Raw genomic sequence first — 24,117 nt, forward strand, 5'->3', positions numbered from 1 at the left:
TTGATTTGGTCCCTGTGAATTAAAAGGATGTATCAAAATATCTTCTATTTATATTTTAATGAGTTGTTAGGTTAAAAATTAATAATTTTTAGGATTAATTACGTGAGTGGATTCCTTTTTTAAAAAATAATTACTTATTTTAAATATACTCTTTAATTATTACTATTTATAGCAATTTATTTAATTTTTTCCTTTTCTCTGTCTCGCTCTTTCTTTCTCCTTTTCTATGTGTCGCTCCCTTTTTTTTCTTTCTTTCTCCTTTCTATGTCTCGCTCCCTCTTTTTGTTTTCTTTCTCCCTTTCTTACTTCCTTTCTGTTTCTCTTGCTTTCTTTTTTGTTGCTGCTCTGTTTTCTCTTACTATTGCTCTTTTTTCCTTTTTTCGTAGAATAGTCAATGATTTTAGACTCTATAAAATTTGTATCAATCATTAATTAGAGTAGTAATAAATTATAACAAATGAAGAGGCATAAAAAACTGTAAAATGAATTAAATTTAAATTAAAAATGTATTACGAACATATTAAAGTTGAATTATTAGAAGAGAAGTAGTATAATCGTAACAAATGAAGAGACGTAAGAAACTGCGAAATGAATTAAACTGAAATTAAAAATGTATTACAAACATATTAAAGTTGAATTATTGAAAGAGAATTTTATATGAATGCAGAATGTAAAAAACAAAAGAACATTTTTTTATCTGCATGTAAACTGAATAAAACTTGTAAATGATGAATTAAACAAGTAATCGATCGTAACAAATCAATCAATTAATTGCAAAATGCATTAAACTTGTATTTAAAAGTGTATTACACAAATATTAAAGTCGAGGTAGAAGAGAAAATTAAGCATGAAAAAAAATATAACAAATGAAATATTAGACAGTGATTTATAGAGTGAATTAAACTTGTATCAATAATAAATTAAACAAGTATTCAATAGGAACAAACAAATAAATAAAAAAACTGCAAAATGAATTATATTTGTATTAAAATTATATTACACTGTGTTAAATTTGAATAAGAACAGAGAATTAAAAATGAATGGAAAATGTAGCTAATGACCGACAAGACAATGATCTATAGAGTGAATTAAACTTGTATCAATAATAAATTAAACAAGTATCCTATAGTAACAAATAAATTTAAAAAATTGTGAAATGAATTAAATTTACATTATAATTATATTACACAGTATTTAAAGTTGAATTAGAAGAGAGATTTAAAAATGAATAAAAAACGTTAATAACGAAAGACATGACAATGATCTATAAACTGATAAGTTATATCACTAATGAATCAAACAAGTATCCAATAGTAATAAATAAATCAAAAAAACTTCAAAATGAATTAAATTTGCATTAAAATTTTATCATCTAATTCAACTTTAATACAGTTGCAAGACAATTTTAATGCTATATTTAATTCATTTCAATCTAATATTTCTCCTAAAATCAATTATAAACTTAACCAAACCCTCTAAAATTTGAGATATGAACTCCAAAAGACATTTTCAATTATTTGTAGGAATTACCTATTCAAACTTATCATAAATTCGTAAAATGCAAATAATGAAAAATTTGAAGTTTTATAATGACTAGCAATAATGAACTCTTACTTCTGTAATTTTAATGATTTGAAATTTTTGCTTTAAAATGTAATTTTATACAAATTTGCAGTCTTTTTGTTTCTCTTTTCCTCTTGTTTTTGGATAAAAATAGTGACATGGACATAATGAAATATAAAAAATTGATTTGTTAATTAAATAAAAATTGAAAGAAAAAGAATAATTTTTTTAAATAGAAAAAGAAAAGAAGAAAACGAAAATAATAATGATAAAGAGAGAAAGATAAGAAGATTTTTTTTAAAAAAAAAAAAGATGAAGGAAGCGGCAAAATGACCGAGAAAGAAAGCGACGGTATATTTTTCTTAATTTCAAAAAATTATTATATTTAGTTATAAAAATTATATTGATATAAATGATAAATATTTTTTAAATATGGCATATTTATGTGATTTACCCAAATTTTTATGTTCTTACGAGGAGTTCCCTTAGAATTGTTGTTTTTCTATGATGCCTAAGGGATGAATATTTTCAAAATAGGAACCATACCTAAGGGGGAAGATGAACATCAAAGTGAATATGAAAATTAATGTAATTACAAAGTGCATATGAAAAAGCATAATACACAAACGTGACAGTTAATTTGGCGTCAGTTTGCAACTATGATTTTTAATTTTAGATGTGCTCAAGTAGACACTTGCACTTGTATAAAATTAAACAAAATAGACACATTCATCCTACATGGCACCCGACATTGCAATTTTGTGTTATACGCCACGTCCTACATATATTATGCCATTTAGGACACACGGGTTTACTTGTTTAATTTTATACAAATTTAAGTACCTACTTGTGCACACTCAAAGTTGGAGGACATAATTATCCGCTGAAGCCAAGTTAAGGGTCATATTTATCTATTAAGCCTATGAAAAAGTATGAAGTTGTTATATATTGATTTGTCATCACATTTGTTTTTCCCCATTTCAGAACATGAAAACCAACCTTAAAATGCCAAAATTACTTTGCACATAAATATTACTTTTATAGAGGTAAAAAAAAGCATGTTATGAATGAGTTCAACTAGACTAGAAGAAATATATTACAAATTTGGTATTCCAATTCCCTTTGGTAATGTGGCATGGTATTGGAGCCCTTTAGGTTTCCTGTGCATGTAGTCCTGGATTGAAGGAGACCTATAGAGCTTCAGCTCGCATGTCCATAAATGAGTCGAGTTGAAGACACCAGAAAAATCAACATCAGACAAAGGTAGCTGCACGAAGAGCTAACAAAATCAATGTAGTTAATTGTGCACGAGAAGGGCAAAAGAGAAGCAAGCAATGGAAAATACTTTTGCACATAACTAGAAAGAAACTTTATGTTTAATTGAATTTCAGGAAGCCAAATCGATTTCAATGTTTTTTCTTACAATCTTTCCTAAGCTAACATAGAATTCTCTTCATTTCTCTTTTTCATTTTAAAATCTATATAAAACGATGTGTATACACTTTTTTATACTTTACAAATACATCCTTATATACTACTATACATTACATATACATCGCATGTATAATACACAAGTAATTGTATATGCTTTTTACAATAATGGATAAACACATTTAACAAACGGATGATAGGCGAACCTTGCATTTGGAGAAGGCATCCTAGTTAGGATTATCCCTCCATTGAGTAGTTTTTTCAAATTTCAATTTTTTACAGTTAGCATTGTTGATTTGTTGATGTTTGAGTAAGGACGAGAGACGAGCATGCTGAAAAAAGTAAAGATTTCTTTAAGATCTCATCTATTGTAGATAGTCAAGTTTATGGGAGTAGACGCTAACTAGATTTTGTTCACCAATACCTAAGTATGTAAATTCAGTTAGACTTTACTTGTATGCATTTAAAAAGAGATTTGATAAACTTCATGTTTTCATACACCGACAAGTAACAAAATTATATCAACTAGAGGCAACACGAAAGAGAACGAGTTGATTCTAATATACTCTGGATAGTAATACTCCACAAATTATTAAGCTTCCTACAACCTGCTTTATTCTAACTGGGAGCATACTAAGGTGGTGCATGGGAGGAGAAATTTAATGCTTGTATATTTTAGAGACATAGAAGTGTTTACGTTAAGGCATGTACTATCCCCTTCAAAGTATAAACACCACCGATTTGGACATGATGTTACAGAAGATAGATAGAATAATATATATAGATCATTACTCTAGCAGAATCACTTTAAAAAATCACTAGTTTTCCATGTGTGGATTTTTTGCCAAGGATAGAACAACATTATATATCTCAACGTGTAAGTAAGGAAATGGATATGGAGTTGTACAAGGTAAGAGAGGAGTATCAAAGTGAAATAAAATACTATGACAGGTGAAACTTACAGGAAAGTTGAGAGAGGCATATCGTCACAAGTTCCGGTTCTACACTATGATGGATGTTAGTTGTCGAATTCCAAAACCTTTGTTGAGGCAGTCAAAAGTGCTTTCCTGGAGATCCCTTTTCTCTACCAGTGGCAAATCAATAGTAGATCTAAATGCTATTTCAAGATCTTCCTGATTTATTTGACAATCAAGAAACGTTTTATCCGCTGAACAATTTTCATATCCAGGCTTACAATTTTGAATGTCATGATTGCAAGCAGGATCTGTAGAGCTCTCAAAAGATACAGAGGGATCCTCTAAAAACCTGAAATCCCAAAACAATGACATTAGAGGGTAATAATTATCTTTATCTCTAGAGATAAGGATAAAGATGGTGGTGGTGATGATTCAGTGGGGCGCATGGATGGGAAACAGAAAATAACATATTGTTCGACATTTGTTTAAATGTACTGATAAGGAAATAAAAGGCATTAAAGCTGCACTAAGACCCAGTATCAGTATCAGAATATCTTGTTATAGCTAACTTCTACGAAATTAACGATGACTATGAGGATTGGAAGCTTGAAGTGTAATGTAAAGTTTAAATCCTTACCCTTGTACGAACGAATTTAGGTCCTCATATCCATAAATATTATCACTATCACCACCATGGACTGATGAAGATCGATTACCCTCTTGCACAGCATCAAAACTTACTGGTGAATTTATCCCACACTGGATCGATGATGAAGAATGAAATTTATGCTCGTCATCAAATTTTAAAGATGGATCAAATACGTTTAGGTTGTATCCATCCATATTTTCACTAGCGCTACCATGGACTGATAACCCTACATTGAGCTGGGTTGAAAGTGAATTTGTCCCATGCGTGATCGAAGAATAAGTTGAAAATTCTTCTCCAGCATCAGAACTTAATGAATCCATCCCACACTGAATGAAAAGAGTGTTCATTAACTTGTAGTATAGACAGTATTAATTTAATAATCAGTTTCTTGTACAATAGCATTCATGAGAGTACAAAAAGGTAACAATGGATGTTTAATTGGAAATGTAAGAGCCGCTTGTTAAATTTGTCAGCTACTACAAACATCCCCGTTTCACTTCTACCCTCATATTAATCTAAAAAGGAAAGGATACAATCATATAAGATGCACCTATATGATTTTGCTTCAAATCTAAGAGGACCAAACTAAATACTTATCCAATGATGATGAAACCATTTAGAGCTCTTTTTCTCTCCATCAACATCATGGAGTAATTCCTTGTTTGGAGGTCATCATCAAAATTATTAGTGCGTTAACTTAACAAAATGGGCTGTTCGAAGAAACATAACCCAAGTATACTTAATGTTTTTATTTTATTAAGAGAGTTTGATAGTAAGTCATCATAACTTGCATGATGTTACTTTTGAAAAGATTCTTCTGAAATCTGCAGTTCTGCAGATCACAAAGAGAGAATAAATTACCATAATATAACTCAATGCCTTCTTCTAAGAGAAAATCGTAAAAAAGAAGACTTCTTTACTTTTTCTTGGTAAACAAAGCATATACTTCTGGATGAGGTTAAACATAAGAGTAAACAAAACATAAGCTACGGGAAAGAGAATCTGAGTCAGCTTACTATTGATCAATTTTTGCTACATTTTCGTTGTTCTGTTAGTACAGTCACCTAACAAAATTATCAAATGAAATCTGATAAAATGGTAAATTAATGAAAAAATATATTGTTTCTTTAAGAGAAAGAAAGAAGTGTATAATGTTAAACATTTCTTTAGCTGCAAGTCTAACATAGAATCTCAAGAAGTTACTCAGGATTTGAGAAAAACTGCAAAATAAAGCTTTCTTCTGAAGATACAGCTGGTGGACAATTTTGGAATGCATCCTAACAACTAAGATATATTTACAAGGTCAACAATAAGCTAACAGCTTTGCTGCAACTCATAGGCTTTCCACATAGGCTAGATTAGGCGTCTTCATCTATAATGTCACAGGGGTCACGGAGATCTGGAATATCATTCGGCTTCTTAGCCATTAAATGACGTAGAAATGATCTCCATGCGTTGATAAGATAAAATCACAAGATTTTCTAAACATAAGATGCAGAAATGATCGGCGTGGCAGTTGGACAATGAATTTAGTCTAGAAAGAAGTAGCTTTCACTCAAATGTGAAGTCGGTCTAGAGAAAAGTTTCCATAGGAGATATAATGATCAGTTCTATGACATAAATCTGAATTCTAAGGATTGATATAACTATTGTGTTTGAGGGTTCTACAATAATATTCAGACTAACATAATTACATCCAGAAAATTAGAGACGATGTTGGTGACAAATCGTGAGCATTCAAATGGTTCTCGTATAGTTTCAATTTAAAAACTAGTTTCATATAGATGGATCTTTCTGCCAATGAACAATCAACTTTCTTTAAATGGAGAGTAATGGAACATGAAAGGAGTGATAATAATATTAGGGAGATGCAGGTTGCAGTATCTGTCTAAGCCAAAAGATTGAAGATGAAAACTTACTAAAAAGTTTAGAGATTCAGCTAACATCATATTGTCACAAGCTCCAGATGTTGATGTTGAACTATGATGGATGTTAACAAAATCAGAATGAGGAAGCATGGAACCATTGTTGGTGCAACAGCCCAAAATATTTCCGTGGGCATCCATTAGTTCTACTTGTGGCACATCAAAAGTAAATCCAAACTCTCTTTCAATATCTTCCTGATTTAATTCACAATCCAGAAACATTTCATCAGGTAGAAAAAATTTGGATTCCGGCTTAGATATCTCAACTTCTTTGTTGCAAACAAGATTTGTGTAGCTCTCAAAAGAAAAAGACGGTTCCTCCAAATACCTACAGACCCCAAAAATCAATAACATGTCAGAGGCCAATAATGCTTTTGTAGATAAAACAAAGAAAATGACGAAACAACTAGAAATAGCAATAAATATCAATGCCAACTAGAAATTATACACATTAAAATCTATTACTATTACGTAACAAGGAATATGATAATTGGAAGTTTGAAGCTTGAAATAAAGTTAACTCCTCACCCTAGTGGGAATGAATTTAAGTCCTCGTACACATCGATATTTTCATTATTACCACCGTGGACTGATGAGCATTGATAGAGCTCTTGCCAGGCCTTAATCCCATGCGGCATCAGTGTAGAAGCCTGGAAGTCTTGCCCAGTATCAGAAGGTAAAGATGAACAAAATGAAGTCAGGTCTTCGTACACGTCCGTATTCTCACTATCACAACCATGATTTAATGTACATTGATGGGGCTCTTCCCTTGCATCAAAGTTTGAAGGTAAATCCATACCATGTTGGACTGAAGAAGGATGAATATCTTCCCCGTTACTAAAAATTAATGATCTCATCCCATACTGCAATGCAAAGAGTGGTCATTACAACCTTGTCATTTACAATTTATAATGCAGTGCATAACTCTTTACTTATCATTGGACATAATATTTAGACACTAATTGAAGTTATTATGATTTTCTATCAAAAAATTTAAAAGAAAACGAAAATCAAAAGACAAATAATGGATATGTTGGAAACATTACAGCCTAGCACAGTACTTTATTAATCTGTTTTCAATTGTTTATTCGTAGTTATATCATTTCCATTAGGAAATTAGCTTACAGTTTACTGCGAGAGCATTGATACGACTCCAACACTCCTATTATTCTCAATGAAAGATCGCTATAAAAAATGGCAGGGTATCCATACCAAACCGGAGAATTTTATTAATTTTGTTTAAAAAACAAAGGAGTTTAACTAAAATAAGACAAATATATTGCCAACAGAGAGCAACCTTTTAGGCCCTAGAGATCTTCTCCAATTAAGTCCATAGAAACAAGTAAACTTGATCAGTCATAACTAATATGATGAATGACTGCACATAGGTGTGTAAATCAAAACAGAGCTATGGACTGTTGGGTGACACAAGATCTAAGTATACCTTATGCTTTGCGATTTCGTTAAGAGATTTTGAAATTGAATCCTCCAATTTCCTAAGTTGTTGAATGTTGTCAATCTTGTCAAGATTCTTCCAGAGCCTGCATATTCCAAATCACAACAGAAAAAGAAATGTCATAATCTGGTTCTAACACTATCTCTGAAGAGACAATGGCAAGAAAGTGATGCATATTAACCTAGAAATAGAACCATCATAACGTAATTAACAAAAATGATCTTAGAACAAGGGAAATTCCCGAAAGGAATACATTTCTTTCTGGAAGAGAAAGAGGAGATTGTATATGTTTGAAATGTGTGACCATCTCATTTTAAGTTTAAGCGGATAGATGTAGTACTTTTTTTACTTAATTATGTCTTCAATACAATCATCATGCGCAGAAAGGCTTAGTTCATTTCCATGGGCCAAATATGTGATATTCTTTTTTAGAAAAGGGTAGTGGTGAGTCTTGAACCCGGGATCTCTGCTTGCTCTGAAATCATGTTCAAGTATGTGGCCACTCATCTAAAAGTTTAAGATATTAGAAAAAACATATTTAATTTGCTTAAATGATGCTTTCACCATTATCACATACTAAACATTTTTTCAGCTACACTTCAAGCAAAGAATGAAAGTAGACGATGTTACTCGAAGGGTTTGGGAGATACTGCCAAATAGAGCCATCCACTATAAACTTAGTTGGTGAACATTTTGGATAGTTTTTTTGTGATGACAAGGGAAACCTGCAGCCGCTACCCTATGGTGCGCATAGGGTAAACCCCCCGCTCCTATGTAATAGCTCGGAAACCACACAGAAGAGATATCACGCACTAGGCAAGCCCGGTGCGACGAGCTTGACCCAGAAAGGCAAACCCCTTGCTTTAGCTATTGACAAGGGGTTTCGAACTTGAGACTCATCCTTTATATATTTGTAGAAAAACCAAAAATTAGTTAGCAACTTTGCCACAATTTATTGGTCTCCCCAAAACAGCATCTGCTATGATCACATACACTAGAATATGCATGTTCCATCTTTGAGGTGACAAGTGCCTCGAAATTCTTTGCTTTTCATTTAAATGCTTATACAGCTTATGTGATAGACATGATATCCATATAATTTATGGCATGACCACAATACTTAGTCAAGTCTATAATGAAAAAATCATTGTCAAGTGCAGTTGATAATGCCATTTGGAATATAAAAAGGTAGTTCTCCTCAAAGTGTGAATTGGAATCTCTTGAATGAGATAAGTCCAGTCTTATGATACAAGGCACAAGTAAAATTTGAAATCAATATTTTACAGTAGTATTTCTATAACAATTTTTAGACTAACACCAGAAAATCCATTTGCTATCATGTGAAGTAGTGAAACAAAATCTCTTTGAACCAACTCTGCCAGTTCACTTTCTCGTCCAGTCACAAAGTGTGGACAAGTCAGAACTGAAAATGAATTAGTCCTGGCCTCCTGAGCCCACAAAAACTCAAAAAATGGAGTCACAGTTTGATATCATATAAACTCTTAAACAGGACTCATTCCCTTGGGATTTCAATTTAACTAAAATGTTGCACCATACTAGTACTGGAGAACTTGCATTTTAATCTTATTTCTGTTATCAATCACCTTTCTTCTGCAAGAAGCGTTGAACCAACCAAGAGTGGAAGAACCACAATCATTTTAGTAAAGCTGTGAAACTTTAATTCTCTGTTCAACCAATTTTTCAAGTATTCTGCTAGCATTAGACACTTTTGAGGACTCTAATCTACCATCTAAAATAATTTTCTCTGTGTAACAATTCCAGAACAAATAAAAACACTTAAAGAAAAAAGAACAACAGTCTGTCTTCTAATCAAAATCACCAAATATATATATATGAGACCAACCATAGAAGGCCTAATCTATGATTATGCTTTTGTTTAGTAAGGGAAGATATCCTATGACAAGTATGATCAATGCAAAAGATCAATGAAGTTACCTGAGTCTACCCTCGATGTCTGAAAGTCGAATTCTTAATGAATGTGAGAGAAAATTTATATCCTATACCAATCACAAGAAATTGAGTGTTACATAACTAGCAATGCCACCGGTGCTTACAAATTTGGTAGTCATAGTGATATGCTTCTGTTAAATAAAATTAGTACCTCCGTTGTCAAATCCCTGAAAAAGAATACGCAGAAAAAAATCAGTATTGAAGTAAAAATGTAAGCCTGATAGGTCTTGCTTGTTAAAATTAAATGTAAACCGAACTACTTGGCAGTAAAATGAAACATACCCAGGACAGAGCTGTTCTCCTATATTTACATCGTGATCAGACTTCTTGCACGCTTTCTTTATTGTCTAAATGTTCAAATCCAGAGAAGGTCATGACCAAAAAAAAACACCTTAAATTTTGAATGCAAAAATAAGTGGAAACAGGCCATTCCTATAAAAAAAAAAAAGGAAGGTTGGACTTACTTCAAGACATTCCATCTTCCTGTTAATAATGTAAAAGATCAGTTCTAAGATTAACTCTTCAAGAATTTAATCATTTCATCACTACAACTATTCACATGTGTGTGTTATGGTACCTTTTTGCCCTTTCTTCTGGATTCACTTCGACAATCTTGGTAATCATGTCCTCGAAGCTACTGGAGGGAGAATAATACAATGGATTTAAAATTTATCAGTAGAAAGGCTTTTGCAAAACTGGTCTTTAAAGTTTGCTAGATATATACTAACATAGACACATAATTATTAATATTGGTTATTTTATTCAAGTGGATGCCATAAAGTACTTCATATCTCATAAATTTTTGACTTGGAAGAAGTATCTTGTAATCAAAAGGCAACAATCACATTTCTTGAAACAAAGTCAATCACATGTTATCTTTCTCTCCTAAGACCTAAACCACAAAGGAATTTAATAGTGAGTTATCGTGGTGTGAGAAGAAGTACCTGGTCTCTGACTTGTATACACTAGGCTTTCCGCTTGGTGAAAACATGGCAAGAAAGATGTCAATGTCACACAATACTGAAAGCTCATTAGCTTTCTTCAAGAGTCCTTTCTTTCTCCTTGAATATACTCCTATACGGTTGCTACCATCCAATTTATGCAGTTTCAATTTTGCTCTCCCCATCTGCATTTCCGCAAGCACAGATTCAACTGTTTGATGCAGATAACATCAATTGACTTAATAACACTCTATTAAATTGTGATTGATCAGTGCCCGATTGATACCCTTAGTTAACCATTTTACTAGTGGATACAATTTGGGAAAAAAACTAAATTGTTTCGGTGTACCAAAACTATCATACATGTGTAATCCAGGAAGTTAAGAAAAAATCATGCCACCAAAAAATGTACTTTGGGGATTCTCTCCATCTTTCTTGTCAGATGCTATCACAGTAACAACGGTTGTAGTACTGAATTTCAGGTTTACCTTACGTTTGCTTCAAAGTCTCAGCGCCTACTTTCCCACAGAGTCCAAATTCCGTGAAATTTTAAGAACAATGTCTCTCTTTCACGACACCAGAAGTATGAGGAGACCTTTGATAAAATGCAGGTGAAGAAAAAGACAACCAGACTTAGATTTGTAAAATTCTCACAAGAAAGACATTCCCAGCAGTATAACATAATCTTGTTTGTGCGCAATAAGCTTTTTATTTGGATAAAATTAATTTGTGGAATTAACTTACCACTCCCTTCTAAACTATCAAGATGAACTTGTATAGAGTGTTATTTGAGAATATCTGCACATAAAAACAACAATCCTTATATCACTAAAACGAATTAGAAGAAAGTTTGGGTTAAGTCATTGCATTTAGTTCTGAGTTCACGTAAAATGCATCTTGAACAGAGGCCCTTTTAAAAACAGTCTCTCTATCTTTACCACTCCCCACTTTGTGATATTTCACTTGGTGTTTTGTTGTTATTGTTCAAGTATAACACATGTGTGATCCCGAAACTTTTGAAATAAACCAACCACCCTCAGAAAACATATTTACGCAACTCTATTTGCTTTCTTGTTTGGAAATGCCATTGCTTACCAGAATTTCATATAATTGTACAAAAATAACGATGCTGTCACTAAGCAATTACGCCAAAAAGTATGGTGATACCTAAAACCAAATATTAAAAAAAAAATGAATAAAACTTGTAAAATAATATAATCATTCTTAAACAACAATTTCCACAATAGAAACTATACATTCCAATAATATATCGATTGAATTAAAACATCATGATAATCTTACCAATTTGATTAAAATGCAGCAGCTCCATTCAGATTTTGCAATATCTGTACATGGAAAATTCAATTTTGTCAAAATTATATACATTAAACACCGAAAAATGCATGAAAAACAAAAAGAGATGATGATGATACCCTAAAGAAGAAGAGCGTGATTTAACCCTAAGAAATATTGAGCAGACATATCTCCATGCCATTTGTGTTAGAGATGAAACTCTTTGATCATAACAAAGAGAATTGGAATGGGAAGAGTAAAAAATGGGAGGTTTTTGGTTTTATAGATAGGCGAAGGAGATTTGCGGTCATCGTAACTCAATACGATTGAATCGGAGAAGCCGACCATTTTGTGGTCACTCCAAAATACAATTTTCATAATCATACAAATACAGTCAAAATATCAACTAATTTGAAAATTGTAAGAAATATTAGATTAGTTTAGTCGATTTTTAAATTATTAAAATCAAACTAAATATATAATATATATTTTATCAATTTTATAGTTATCAATTCGATTATTTAATCATTAATCATATATAAAAATAAAAGAAATAATTTATTCAATAACTCGATGATAATATATCTCTTATATGTTGCTTTGGCTCATAAAAAGAGCCTCCCATCCATGCTGTTATATATGCAGAGCATCATAACACATCAAAATTGAACCTTTTAACTTTCAAGATTACTTCAAATCAAATTATACATATTCAATGGTTAAAGCTTGACTCAAAGATATTACATGTTAAAGAACTCATGGGATGATGACCGGAAGTCATATGAACTCAATTTTGCGACCATGGCATGAGAGGCATAGGGTGTGAGCTTAATGTTGAATATGTATTGGGTAAATTTTCATATGACTCGAGCTCGACGTTTAAATGCTAATAAAGATTTCTATTGAAAACATTCTTGAATTTGACATAAATAATTAGTTTCATAGTTAAACTAATGATAGCCTTTCAAATACGAATTTAAATTCAAAATATCACTTTTTCCTAAAAATGCACAAAAAGCCTATTTAATCAAAACAGACAAATCACTCAACTTCGAATTTTTTTTTATTTAACCGATGACAGACCAAGGTTAGCTTTTTCAATTATGAGCTATTTTGTATTCTTTTTATTTCTCGGTCAGTTGTGAGGATCTTTTATAAATAATGAAGTTTTCATATTTTATCATCCACAGAGAAAAAGTTCAAATTCTGAGTTCTGATATTAGTTACAACTTTCCTATTCTTCTATTTTAATGTATAATAATTTATAATAGAATAAAAGCATAGATCTTTTAATATAATAATCCTTTTTTTACTTCTCGTTTAAGGCTAAACGAACTATTAAGTATCCTATGAATTATTATTAATGTTGGTTAAAATATGGCAGTTTTCCTCTTAATTGGCCTTCAAATTACTTTGCCTTTATTCCTCATTATTGTCTTTAATTCCCTTGTCTAACCGTTGGAGGCTTTGGCCTAATGTATGGTTCTATATAAATCTAGTCTCCCTATATCATAAGAAGGGAGAGAACACAATACATGTCAGAGAATAAATCTTTTCTACTATAGACTATTGGTGTGCTGGATTTTGTTCTTTGAATCTTTGTTAGTTTCTGGTTCTTAGTTTAATATTAGAAGAGCTTATTGGATCCTGAGGATATACCCATACCGGGTGAAATATCCTTAATGACAGTGTCTTTCAAGCCATGAGAATTTCTTATAAGAGTTATCAGTGAAGTACAAGCTCTGGTGAATCCAATACAAGTATTCGCGATGAAAATATTTTTCGTAAGATTTACAATAATCTTAAGAATATTTCGTTATAATCTTATACAAAGTCATTTAGTAATAATCATGTTAGTGGCAAACTATACACGTTCTAAAAGCATTAAAGTGGTTCATTTCCTTTCGACTAAAATGTGTAGTTAATTAAGAGGTGACTTAGCAGGTGGGTGTAGTTTGTTTTACTGTAAATAATTAGCTATGGCTAAACTCAAAATGATTGTTGTTTTGTTAGTGGAAAACTATGTTGGAACAGGTACCACGCCTCGTATAAGATATCATATGGTTCGCTAGGGTACCACACCGGTACACTAAAAATAGTTGGGTTGGTCGGGGTATTACATCGATGCACTGACAATGGTTGACTCGAATACCATATCGGTATACTAACAGTTTGTGTGCGGGTTCGAGAAAAGAATTGTTTATATGTTGTTGTGATCTGTGGGTCATGTTTCATGTGTTTGTCAACTCAAGCTTTGTGACTGGGATTCTATATTTGTTGTGACTTGTTGATATATGTGTCGCCTAATACTTCTATAAATCAATTTCATATGCATTTATATTTTTGGAATTGGCAAATAATTTTACTACTATAATATTGTTGTGGATTGATATTACACTTGTTCTTCTTTGTTGAGTACATGACATGTATAGGTAATTGCTACGTGACCTTAGTTGTAAAACCGATGCAATCTGAATTCAAGGGTGAGCTATTCTTCCAAGCAGCCATGGTGTAATGGCTCTAAGTCATTTCTGTATAAATTCTATCTTTCATCTTTTAGAGTGCTCCTATTGAGACCTCAAGTTATTTATGACGGTTGGGATTGACAATTCAGTCACTTGGTTGTTCATTTGTTTTTATGCAAGTTTTTACATTTTTTGAGCTTTTTGAAACTTGTACGGTCGACTTCGACCAAAAGTTCAGGATGACGGCATCAGAATGCAATTCCAGCGGTTCTGCTAACTTCAGGAAGTTGAGTTTGATCTAGAATGACATTCCATGTGGATCTTGAGACTTAAGATCAACTCTAAGCCCCTTTATGAAATTTGGATTTATATAAAGCTTAGGTGTGAGACCTACTTTTTATCGAAATGACCTCGATTAGAAGTTTTAACTACTATGTTGAGTCTATAATGTCAAATTTGGCGGGATAACATATTTTTTTGAGCACAGGGGGTTCTAACGAATCCCAAGCACCTCATCACACAATTCGAGACTTGCCAAAACCAACTGATATGCATCAACTGTTGAAGGTCACCTTAACCCTATGAGTTCGTTAGCCCCCTTGGCCGTGTTCGTGATGGCTTGGTTGGCTGCGCTCGGGTGCCCTCGGTCTGCTGCGTTGGTGAAGGTATAGCTACTGAGTCTTCGTGTTTGCGAGCCTTCATAGTCGCATTTGCGAAGAGTATTTGGTCTTTTTTTTACAGTTAAGACTAGAGTTACGATCAACACTTTTCTCAAATACTATTTTGGCGATATCTTCGTTTGAGCTCCAAATTTTATGATTCGAAGCCTGGATGTTTGGAAAGTATGGGGCTATGTGGTTGAGCATTCGGGAGTGCCAAGGAAGCATTTTTGGAGGTAAATTCTTCCCCAAAGGGGCTGCTTTCTCTCTCTTTTTTGTCCTTTAGTGATTAATTATGTAGGTTCTAAGTTTAGATTATTTCGAGCCCTGAATTATGTCCCATTTGAAACCAAGTTTGGGGTGTTAATAGAAACCTTTTGATCGAGTCAAACCTTGATTTTCCGGCGCGGATATCATATTTCCTGTTTTGAATCTAATTTGGGTTCATCTTTGTTTTGTGTTATTTTAGTGTTAAACGGTCGCATTAACATTGTGATTCTTTTTTTTATAGTGTGCTAACATTTGGAGAGCGCGTTGTCAGCCTTATGGTACATTACCACTTTTTTGTTTTTTAGATTAAGCTTGATTAAGTAAATGTACATTGATTCGTGTGATCTTGGATAGGTACCTAGTTGATCATGTTTATGTTACGCCCCGAGTCTACACCCTCGACATGACTGTCACTCGAGAACCATAGCTGGCCCCAAGCAAACCCTTAGCCTAGCTCAGCTTTTAACGGAAGACTTACTCATCAATAAATGAAATCAAAAGTAAAGTGTTAACTAAAATGCTTTAATCAGAATATTTAGAATAAACATTCAATTGGCTAAGAGGCAACTCAAGTCTTAAGCATTAACAATAGAATGAAAAAACTCATCAACTACTATTTTCTATGAAACCTCTAATAACTGAGATGAATATCTGGACAAGATCCATGACATTCTAATAAACAAACCTGAAATCTAAACTCAATGTGAAATCCTTCGAAAAGCAAAGAGGGTCATCGACTCTACCTAGAACACAACTAGATCAACGGAGCGCCGGTTAATGACCCTAATTACCTATATGTGCATCATGGAAGATGCAGGACGTCAATGCATGGAATGTACGAGCATGCAAGGGTAAATCTAAAACATGACATAAGCTTGAACTGGAACTGAAGAAACATACTTACCTCATCTCAAATCAACTCAACCTCAACTCAATTCAATATAAAGGCAATGATAAAGATGCAATATAAAGAAAGTTTTTTAAAACGGTAGATAATAACTCAATATATTTAAGAATATATTAATAACTCAAGTCTATATAAAAATACAAAACAACTCAATTTAGGAGATTCTCAAACTGACAACCACCACTATGTGCTATATGATGATATGTCTCACCCACTATAATTCTAAGTTCAAAACTCTTGAATTCTAATAGCCCAAAACAATCTTAGTGAAAACCCACACAAGAACTAAGCTCATTCACAACTCTCACCTCAGGAACTCAACAAGAACTTCACTACTCAAGAGCGAAACACAAAACATCAAGAACTCAAAGCATTCAACCCCAAGAATGAATTAAAGATAAAAATCACATGGCTAACATGTGAATGAATGAACCCAACACTATGAGAACTTACATACCTTAAGTTGACAAAACAAATCCTCGATTCGTAAGAAATCATGGCAAATGCTTTGACTCTTTCTTATTTCCTCCTCTCAAAAGCTAAGTGTATTTTAGGATTGTGAAAACTAAACCATATCAATTTAGACCCCTAAAATATTACTTAGAAGCGTTCAAAGCTTATGGGGTAAGGAAAAGACCAAAATACCGCTCATTAATTTGGGTAAATTTCCTTAACTGGACAGGTTGAACTCAAACTAGCATATCTCCCTCATCCAAACTTGGATGTTAGCAAACTCAGTGGCGTTGGAAAGTGGACTTAGACATCTTTAATTTGATATTATGGGCCACATAACTCATCCTGTAATAAAAGTTATGGTTATTTGAAGTTAACCCAAAACTACAAATCTAAGAATACCTTGCACAAATCTAAACTTAGTTATTTGCAATTTAGCGCTTTCTAAATTTAGCTCCTTTTAAGGCTGGATGTTACAACTTGATTCCTTAGAGTTAATGTTGTAGCCTTAGATCCAAATTTTCGAGACTGTGAGTATATTGGTTTTGTTGCCTGTGATTATTCTTACCTCGTGGTATGCTTTGGGTTTTGTTGTTTATTGATTTGAGAATGTTTGGCATTAGTCTAGGCTTATAGTAGTGATTTCCATAGAATTTTTTGTATCAGAGTAGGTGGGCCTTAGAATATCTAAGACATCATTTCGAACGGCTTATCCCTTGTAGACCGATGTAGTAGAATTTATTCTAATAGAATGACCTTTAGATTTGCGTTCACTCAACTCTAATGGCCTTCTGTCCATTGCCCCTATTTATACGGCCTCGTGGTTTAAGGTCAAGTTATCAACCTTTGCTTGGTGACTTGGGATTGGATTTGGTCCGTGCTTGGAGCATTGATTGGATTACCTGAGAGTGGACATCGTTCCATGATTATATCGATGATAATTTGATACGGGATACCTCGGCATGCCTTATGGATGTTGATTCAAGACATGGTCACACTATTATACTATTAGTCACAGATTCAAGGTCTTGACATCTGATCTCCCATCTCAAGCCATGATTTAGGCATATTATCCACTACAAAGTTGATATCTATTGATTTACTCTCGGTTACTTGGAGGCATATCCGTGTTTTGAGGTATGGGCTACATCTCGTATGGTTCCTTTGGGAGATCTATTTGTGGTTCAAGGTCTGGGATATGTTTCTTCCAGCTCCTCCGGATTCACTATGACTTGTTGTAAGTCGTATAGCTATTTTATGTACCTATGAGGCTTGTGGGGATCCATTCGGATTTTGTTCTAAAACTTACGCACGATTGTATCTTTTGGACTTATGGGGGCCAAGTTAGGTTTAGTTAGTTGTACTTACTTTATTTAAGTTCTTTAGTACACTCATGTGCATTTCTTTTAAATTACGCTTTTTTATCTCCGTGTGTTGGATTATATCATTTCATATTGCCTTTACTTTTTCGTCATTCCTCAAGACTCCATCTTGGACGTGGTCGGTACTCGATCCCTAAGCTAACCTTTGGCCTGACTCACTACTCAGTGGGACACTTACTTGAAAACATAGGAACTCATATGCAAAGATTAACTCATAGGATATCGATCTTATTAACAAAAATAGTTTAACTCAAAGCTGTCTGAATACTCAAATGGACATAAGTGTTCAACTCAAAGTCATTAAAAACATCAACAATGGAAAAACTGAAGCATTTAGTAAATATGATATATATCGAGACAAGACCCACAATATCTTAAAAAACTAAAAAAATAAGTGTGGAACCCACCAGAAATAAGGAGGATTACCAAAGCCATATATAAATAATTTAAAACAACAATTAATAACTCAAAATGTATGAAAATACAATAATAAACTCTTTTACTATTATTTGGTAGATTCTTTAACCGACAACCATCACTATTAGCTACGTGATGATAGAACGTCTCGCACACCCTACTAGAATTTTCCTATACCTTTTCGGATGTAGAACATCCTCAATTAAGTGATTCCACTAAGTTATACTTAAAATCAATAAGGAATCATTTAAAAAGTATGATCATTTACCCATATTGACATACATAGTTTATGAGGATATTGTGTTTTATGAACTTATCCCCATACCGGTGATCAATACTACTCCTAATAATATGTAACTCATGCCCATAATTTTAAAAACATAACTCTTCCTCAATTTGAGATAATTACTAAAAATATCCTCTTAAAAAAGGTAATCTTCAAGATTCATCATAAACGCATTTAGAAAATCAATATTTTTCTCTTTAAAAAGTGAAAGCACTACATACTTTGGGAATAATTAGTTCCCGTATACTCATTTTGAAACATGAAACTCAACTCTCCTCATCCTCATACTCATTGACTTAAGTCTTGAAGACAATTTATAAATAATTGCAGAGGACTCATCAAAATTGACTCGCTTGGACTTTATTTAACTTTTATCTTAACTTTACCTTGATATGAAATGTGAACTTAAGAGCTATGATTAGGATATAAGATCTCCCAATTATTTATGAAGTCTTAGATAGTTGATAATATGAAACGAACAAAGACACAAATTAGAGAGTACTGGCGCGATGCAGAGAAAGATTGTATTTTTTATCGCAAAATAAATTTTAACACAGAGGAATCTTCATCCTCTCAGTGATGTAGAAGAGGGGGTGTATTTCAAGATTAAAATTTTAAAGCGCCTATGTGGGTGCATATTTTTGCCAGATCTTCTCTTCCTTTCCGTAACTCTATTCAATTCATACCCACTGCAATTCCATGTTCAATTTCACTAAATTGTATAAACCCAAATATTTTCAATAAGACCCACACAAATATCTACCAAGAGACTCAACTCATTCGCAAAGCCATTACCCCAAGAACTTAAAGACCTAAATTATCAATTGAACTCAAGAACTCTATAATTAACTTAAAGAACGAATTTATGGGTACAAGTTTACATGATTGGCGTGAGGGCGAACAAACCCAATACTATGATAGCTTACATGCCTCAAAGAACTAAGTTCTTTGCGAAAATCCTCAAACCTTGGATGAACGCTTGAAACCTTCTTCTTTTTATCCTTTTGAAACCTTTCTCTCAACCTTAACCATTTAGGAATAAAACTGACCTCAATCATATTAGACCCCTATTTAGGTGAGGAAGACGTTTTAGGATAGTGGGGGTATGGAAAAGACCAAATTACCCTTCCTTAAAATGGATGAATTACCTTAACTAGACTGACTACTCAAATGGGCATAACTTCTTCATCCAAACACATAATTTAGCAAACTTAGAGGTGTTGAAAAGGGGACTCACATACCTATGATTTAATATCTCATGGACCACCTAAATCTTTACATGTTGAAAGATATGGCCGTTTGAAGTTGATCAAAAACTTTAAAACTCACTGACGTTCAAGGTGTTACATTTTATTTCTTAATCACCCTATAATGCATACTTATTACTTGTTGTTTTGGTTCTCATACGATATTTTACTTATTTCTCATGATGCATGTTTGAGCGCAATTATTAGCATTCATATCTAGCATGTAGTAGTCAAATATGGAGGTGAGGGTGAACACATGGCTTCCTAAACTTTACCTGTCTCTATGTATATTTCTTGGCTAGTATTTTGCATTTTTAGACAAGCCTTTGTATTATGGATCAACTTTTGGGACTCGTACTCTTTATTTTAGGAGCTTTGTACTTGTGACCTCCAGGCTCTCAGAGAGATTTTCTCATTGTATATATATTTTGGTTTGATTTCATTTCTCTCTTATTTTTGCATTTTGAATTGTTGCTTCTGCATTTTTTCTACCCTTGCACCCATTACTTAACGTTCTAGGTTGCAGATTGGCTTATCTACGAGTTAGAGTAGGTGTACTCTTGTCTCGAGAACTCATGACACACACATTCTTCTATAGCTCTTAGTCCATAGACCTTATGATTTATTGCTAATATTTTTAGGATTGCATCCCCTATTCTGGACTATTTTGGAGTTTTGATACTACGACTTTCAGGTTTTAGAAAGTTAATACCGCAAATGATTTTTGATAACTGATTGGGTTTATGGGAACTTGAATAGTTTATAATTGGGATCTAATTTCTAGTATTTTATATAATGAACTTGCTTCTTAAAATAGTTAATGGGTAAGGTTTGAGTTAGTAATTGATTCTCCCATCAGAGTGTTAATATGTGTCACCCATAACGGTATAGATCATGACGTTTTTCAATCATTTATAATTCTCATTTTTTCTATGTTTATACCCCCCAAATATTTGTGTAATTTAATAACACATGACAATGTTTCATTATGTTTTATTAAGTTTCTTATGCACAAGTTCTATGTAATTTAACATGTGACATTGTTTAATTATGTGGATGTTTTTTTCATAGAATTGCTTATGTTTGTATCGGAGTTGTGTTTGCTCAGATTGATCGTCCTGCACATGCATGCACTTATTCAATTATTAATTTCTTAAGTCTCGGATGTAATTTAATTGGGTACACCATTTAGTAAATAAAGAAAATATGTATTGAATTTTTTTGAAACAATTTGTAGATATTTGTATGATTATAAATTATATATCTTATTACTCAATAATAAATGAAAATATTAAATTTAAATTATTTCTAAATATGAAAAGATATCATTCTTTTCAAGACAAAATTATAAAGGAAATATCTCATATAAATTGATACAAAAGGAATATTTTTTTAAAATTGTACTAATTGTTATTTCTTTTATATTTTTGTTCGAACAATTAGTTTTTCTCCCTAATATGTATGGCCTTTTTTTCATAGACTTTCTCATTGATGAATAATACATGAAAATATAAAAAATGGATTATTTTTAAGTATAAAATATATCATTCTTTTTACGATAAACTAATAAAGATAATACACCACACAAACTGTTACAAAAGGAATATTAAATTTAAGAATTGTAGTAACTTTTATTTCTTTTATATTGATGTTTGAACATTTTGTTTTCTCCCTAGGGAAAAGGCTCAAATATGTCATCGAACTTTCAGAAAAGGCTCATTTATATCATCAGTTAAAAGTTTTATTTATTTATGTCATTATCGTTAAAGAAAAGACTCATTCATGCCATTATTTTTTAACACTGATTTTGCAAAATTATTTTTGACACGTGGTCAATTGTAATTCGGCCACATTAATTTTTTTTGATTTTTTAATTGAAAAATGGATGCCGTGACCAATTATAATGGGCCACGTCATTAATTTTTTAATAAAAAATCAAAATTCTAAATAAAAATTGATTTTTTTTTAAATTTTTTTATAAAAAAATTAATGACATGGCATGTTATGTAAAGTCTTTTTGGAATTATTTCATAACTATTATGTATTAATATCATACTTAGTACATTATATGTATTAATGCATACTTGTTCCTATATTGTCTCATTTAGGTTTTTTTTGGGTAGAAATAACGTATTGTAATGCTTATTTTATTTTTATATGATAAAACTCTTAAGTTTGAAGTGTTCGAATTTTGAAGGAAAGCATGGACATTATGTCGAAAAAAAGGACAAAAAGACTGAAAAGAACAAAGAAACAAAAGCCTAAGGATCGCCAGGTCCACTTGCCGGATCGCCAAGGGGGCCTACTTCGTCTTTTGTTCAACTGTGTGGAGCCCAAGGATCAAATTTGCTGAAGACAAGAGCAGTCGGCGTGTTGCCGAGTAGCTCCGTGAAGCAGTACCATATCTCCTAATGGACCAAAGCACGACGACGCTGAAGGTTGTACCAGAAGGCAATGAATTACATCAATAGGCGAATCGCCGAGTCTGTTGGTCATTTCGACTAACGATGCCAAACAATCTACTGCAGCATAGATCTGAAATGCTATAAATACTATTTACAGTTGTAGTTTGAGGAGAGTCAAACATTATTATTGTTATTTATCTAGAATATTAGTTTTTTCATATTTTTAATCTAAGTTTTAAAGGGTTTTGAAGACTTGAAGAAGAAGAGGGTTTCATCTCTTTCAATTTGGAAATGGGTATCCTTGATTCTTCTTGCTTTGCCTAAATCAAAACTTAATTTCTCATACCCATTTAAATGAGTTTAACAAATTTGTAGTTTCAAATACAAATTTATTTATGTGATTTTGGCTTGCTCGAGAGAGAAGTCGTTAAATCAAGACTACTAGATTGAAGGCCTAAGGAGTGAGTCGACATGAGGTTCAGCTCGAGAGAGTAAGCCCTTGTCCCATATCCTAACACTCAGCTCGAGAGAGTGAGTACGATAAGGCGTAGGTTGGTATTCATTCGGCAAGTGTGTGTGAAAGGAACCCATTTGAAATGGGGTAAGTTACTCGAGAGAGAACTTATTTCCACGTAAATCTTAGCTTACTCACTATTACTCTATAAATCTTCTATTGAGAGCACGTACGTAACAATTTAGATTAATCCTTATTGCGGTCAAATCACGGGAATTCTTCCTCTCATTGCTTTGATTTCCTTATAAATTTTTTATTTCTACTACTTGTGACAAAAGTCCCCTTTAATATTTGACGCTTGCGTTAGCCCCTCTTTAATTTATAACATCTTTAATCATTATTTTCTTTAGCTACGACTAATTAGAATGAAATTCTAATTATCTACTAATTTTCACAACCACTTGGTTGGGTTACTATACTATTTCACGATCATAAATACTTGTAGTGGAAGTTGTGTCGTTGATCGTGATAGGCATCAAAATGGGGCCTCTATTGGGGAGTGGTGTTACGTGAAAATTTAGTTACTTAAAGTTATTGTTTCTCTTATTTTTAGTTTTACTAATCTTAGTTGTCATTTTGTTTTGCTTGTCTAAAGATAAAAGCAAGGAGACAAGAATAGATGATCACTATGGATATCACACAAATCATTCTCTTATGAAGCGATAGAATCTCAGGGATAATCTACCGACGTTCAAACAAGTAGGGGAGGATACAAATAAAAAATATGGCTGAATTTCAAAGAAATATTACAACTATGCCCATCTCATGGGATGTCTGACAAGATGCTGCTGGATTGCTTCTATCAGGGTTTCGGACCCGAAAATAGAAGCATAGTTAAGCACCTTTTCGAGGGTGGTATGATCTGATACGCTCAAATTATACTTCCCTAAAGAAGTATAAGCGGTCGTATCAAGTAAAGAACCCAATTTTTAGGTTGGATTCGATCCCACGAGGAAAATAGTTTAG

General features: G+C 32.7%; 1 protein-coding gene across 10 annotated transcripts; it reads right to left on the minus strand.

The window, feature by feature from the left end:
- Nucleotides 1-2,581: 2,581 nt before the first annotated feature.
- Nucleotides 2,582-12,592, minus strand: LOC101259603 (uncharacterized). 10 transcript variants are annotated; one of them, XR_011212332.1, is made up of 19 exons: nt 12,287-12,568; nt 12,156-12,199; nt 11,949-12,020; nt 11,598-11,651; nt 11,342-11,448; nt 10,857-11,038; nt 10,490-10,549; nt 10,377-10,395; nt 10,195-10,259; nt 10,064-10,079; nt 9,898-9,959; nt 7,930-8,026; nt 7,285-7,348; nt 7,014-7,143; nt 6,480-6,813; nt 4,549-4,886; nt 3,957-4,260; nt 3,201-3,326; nt 2,582-2,830 (listed from the first exon to the last, which is right to left on the minus strand). XR_011212332.1 is itself a non-coding variant. In XM_026028169.2 (18 exons), exons 6-17 carry the CDS (start codon nt 11,036-11,038, stop codon nt 3,996-3,998), a joined length of 1,632 nt encoding a protein of 543 aa, XP_025883954.1. In that variant the 5' UTR covers nt 11,342-11,448; nt 11,598-11,651; nt 11,949-12,020; nt 12,156-12,199; nt 12,287-12,568; the 3' UTR covers nt 2,582-2,830; nt 3,957-3,995. The 10 variants fall into 10 exon arrangements, 7 of the variants coding, with proteins under 7 accessions (XP_025883954.1, XP_069147305.1, XP_004250773.1 ...); XR_738570.4 differs by having other exon boundaries at nt 7,014-7,348; XR_002026174.3 differs by having other exon boundaries at nt 2,582-2,842; nt 7,014-7,348.
- Nucleotides 12,593-24,117: the final 11,525 nt, after the last annotated feature.

The sequence above is a fragment of the Solanum lycopersicum genome, chromosome 11, assembly GCF_036512215.1.
Source record: "Solanum lycopersicum chromosome 11, SLM_r2.1".
Classification (NCBI taxonomy): Eukaryota; Viridiplantae; Streptophyta; class Magnoliopsida; order Solanales; family Solanaceae; genus Solanum; species Solanum lycopersicum.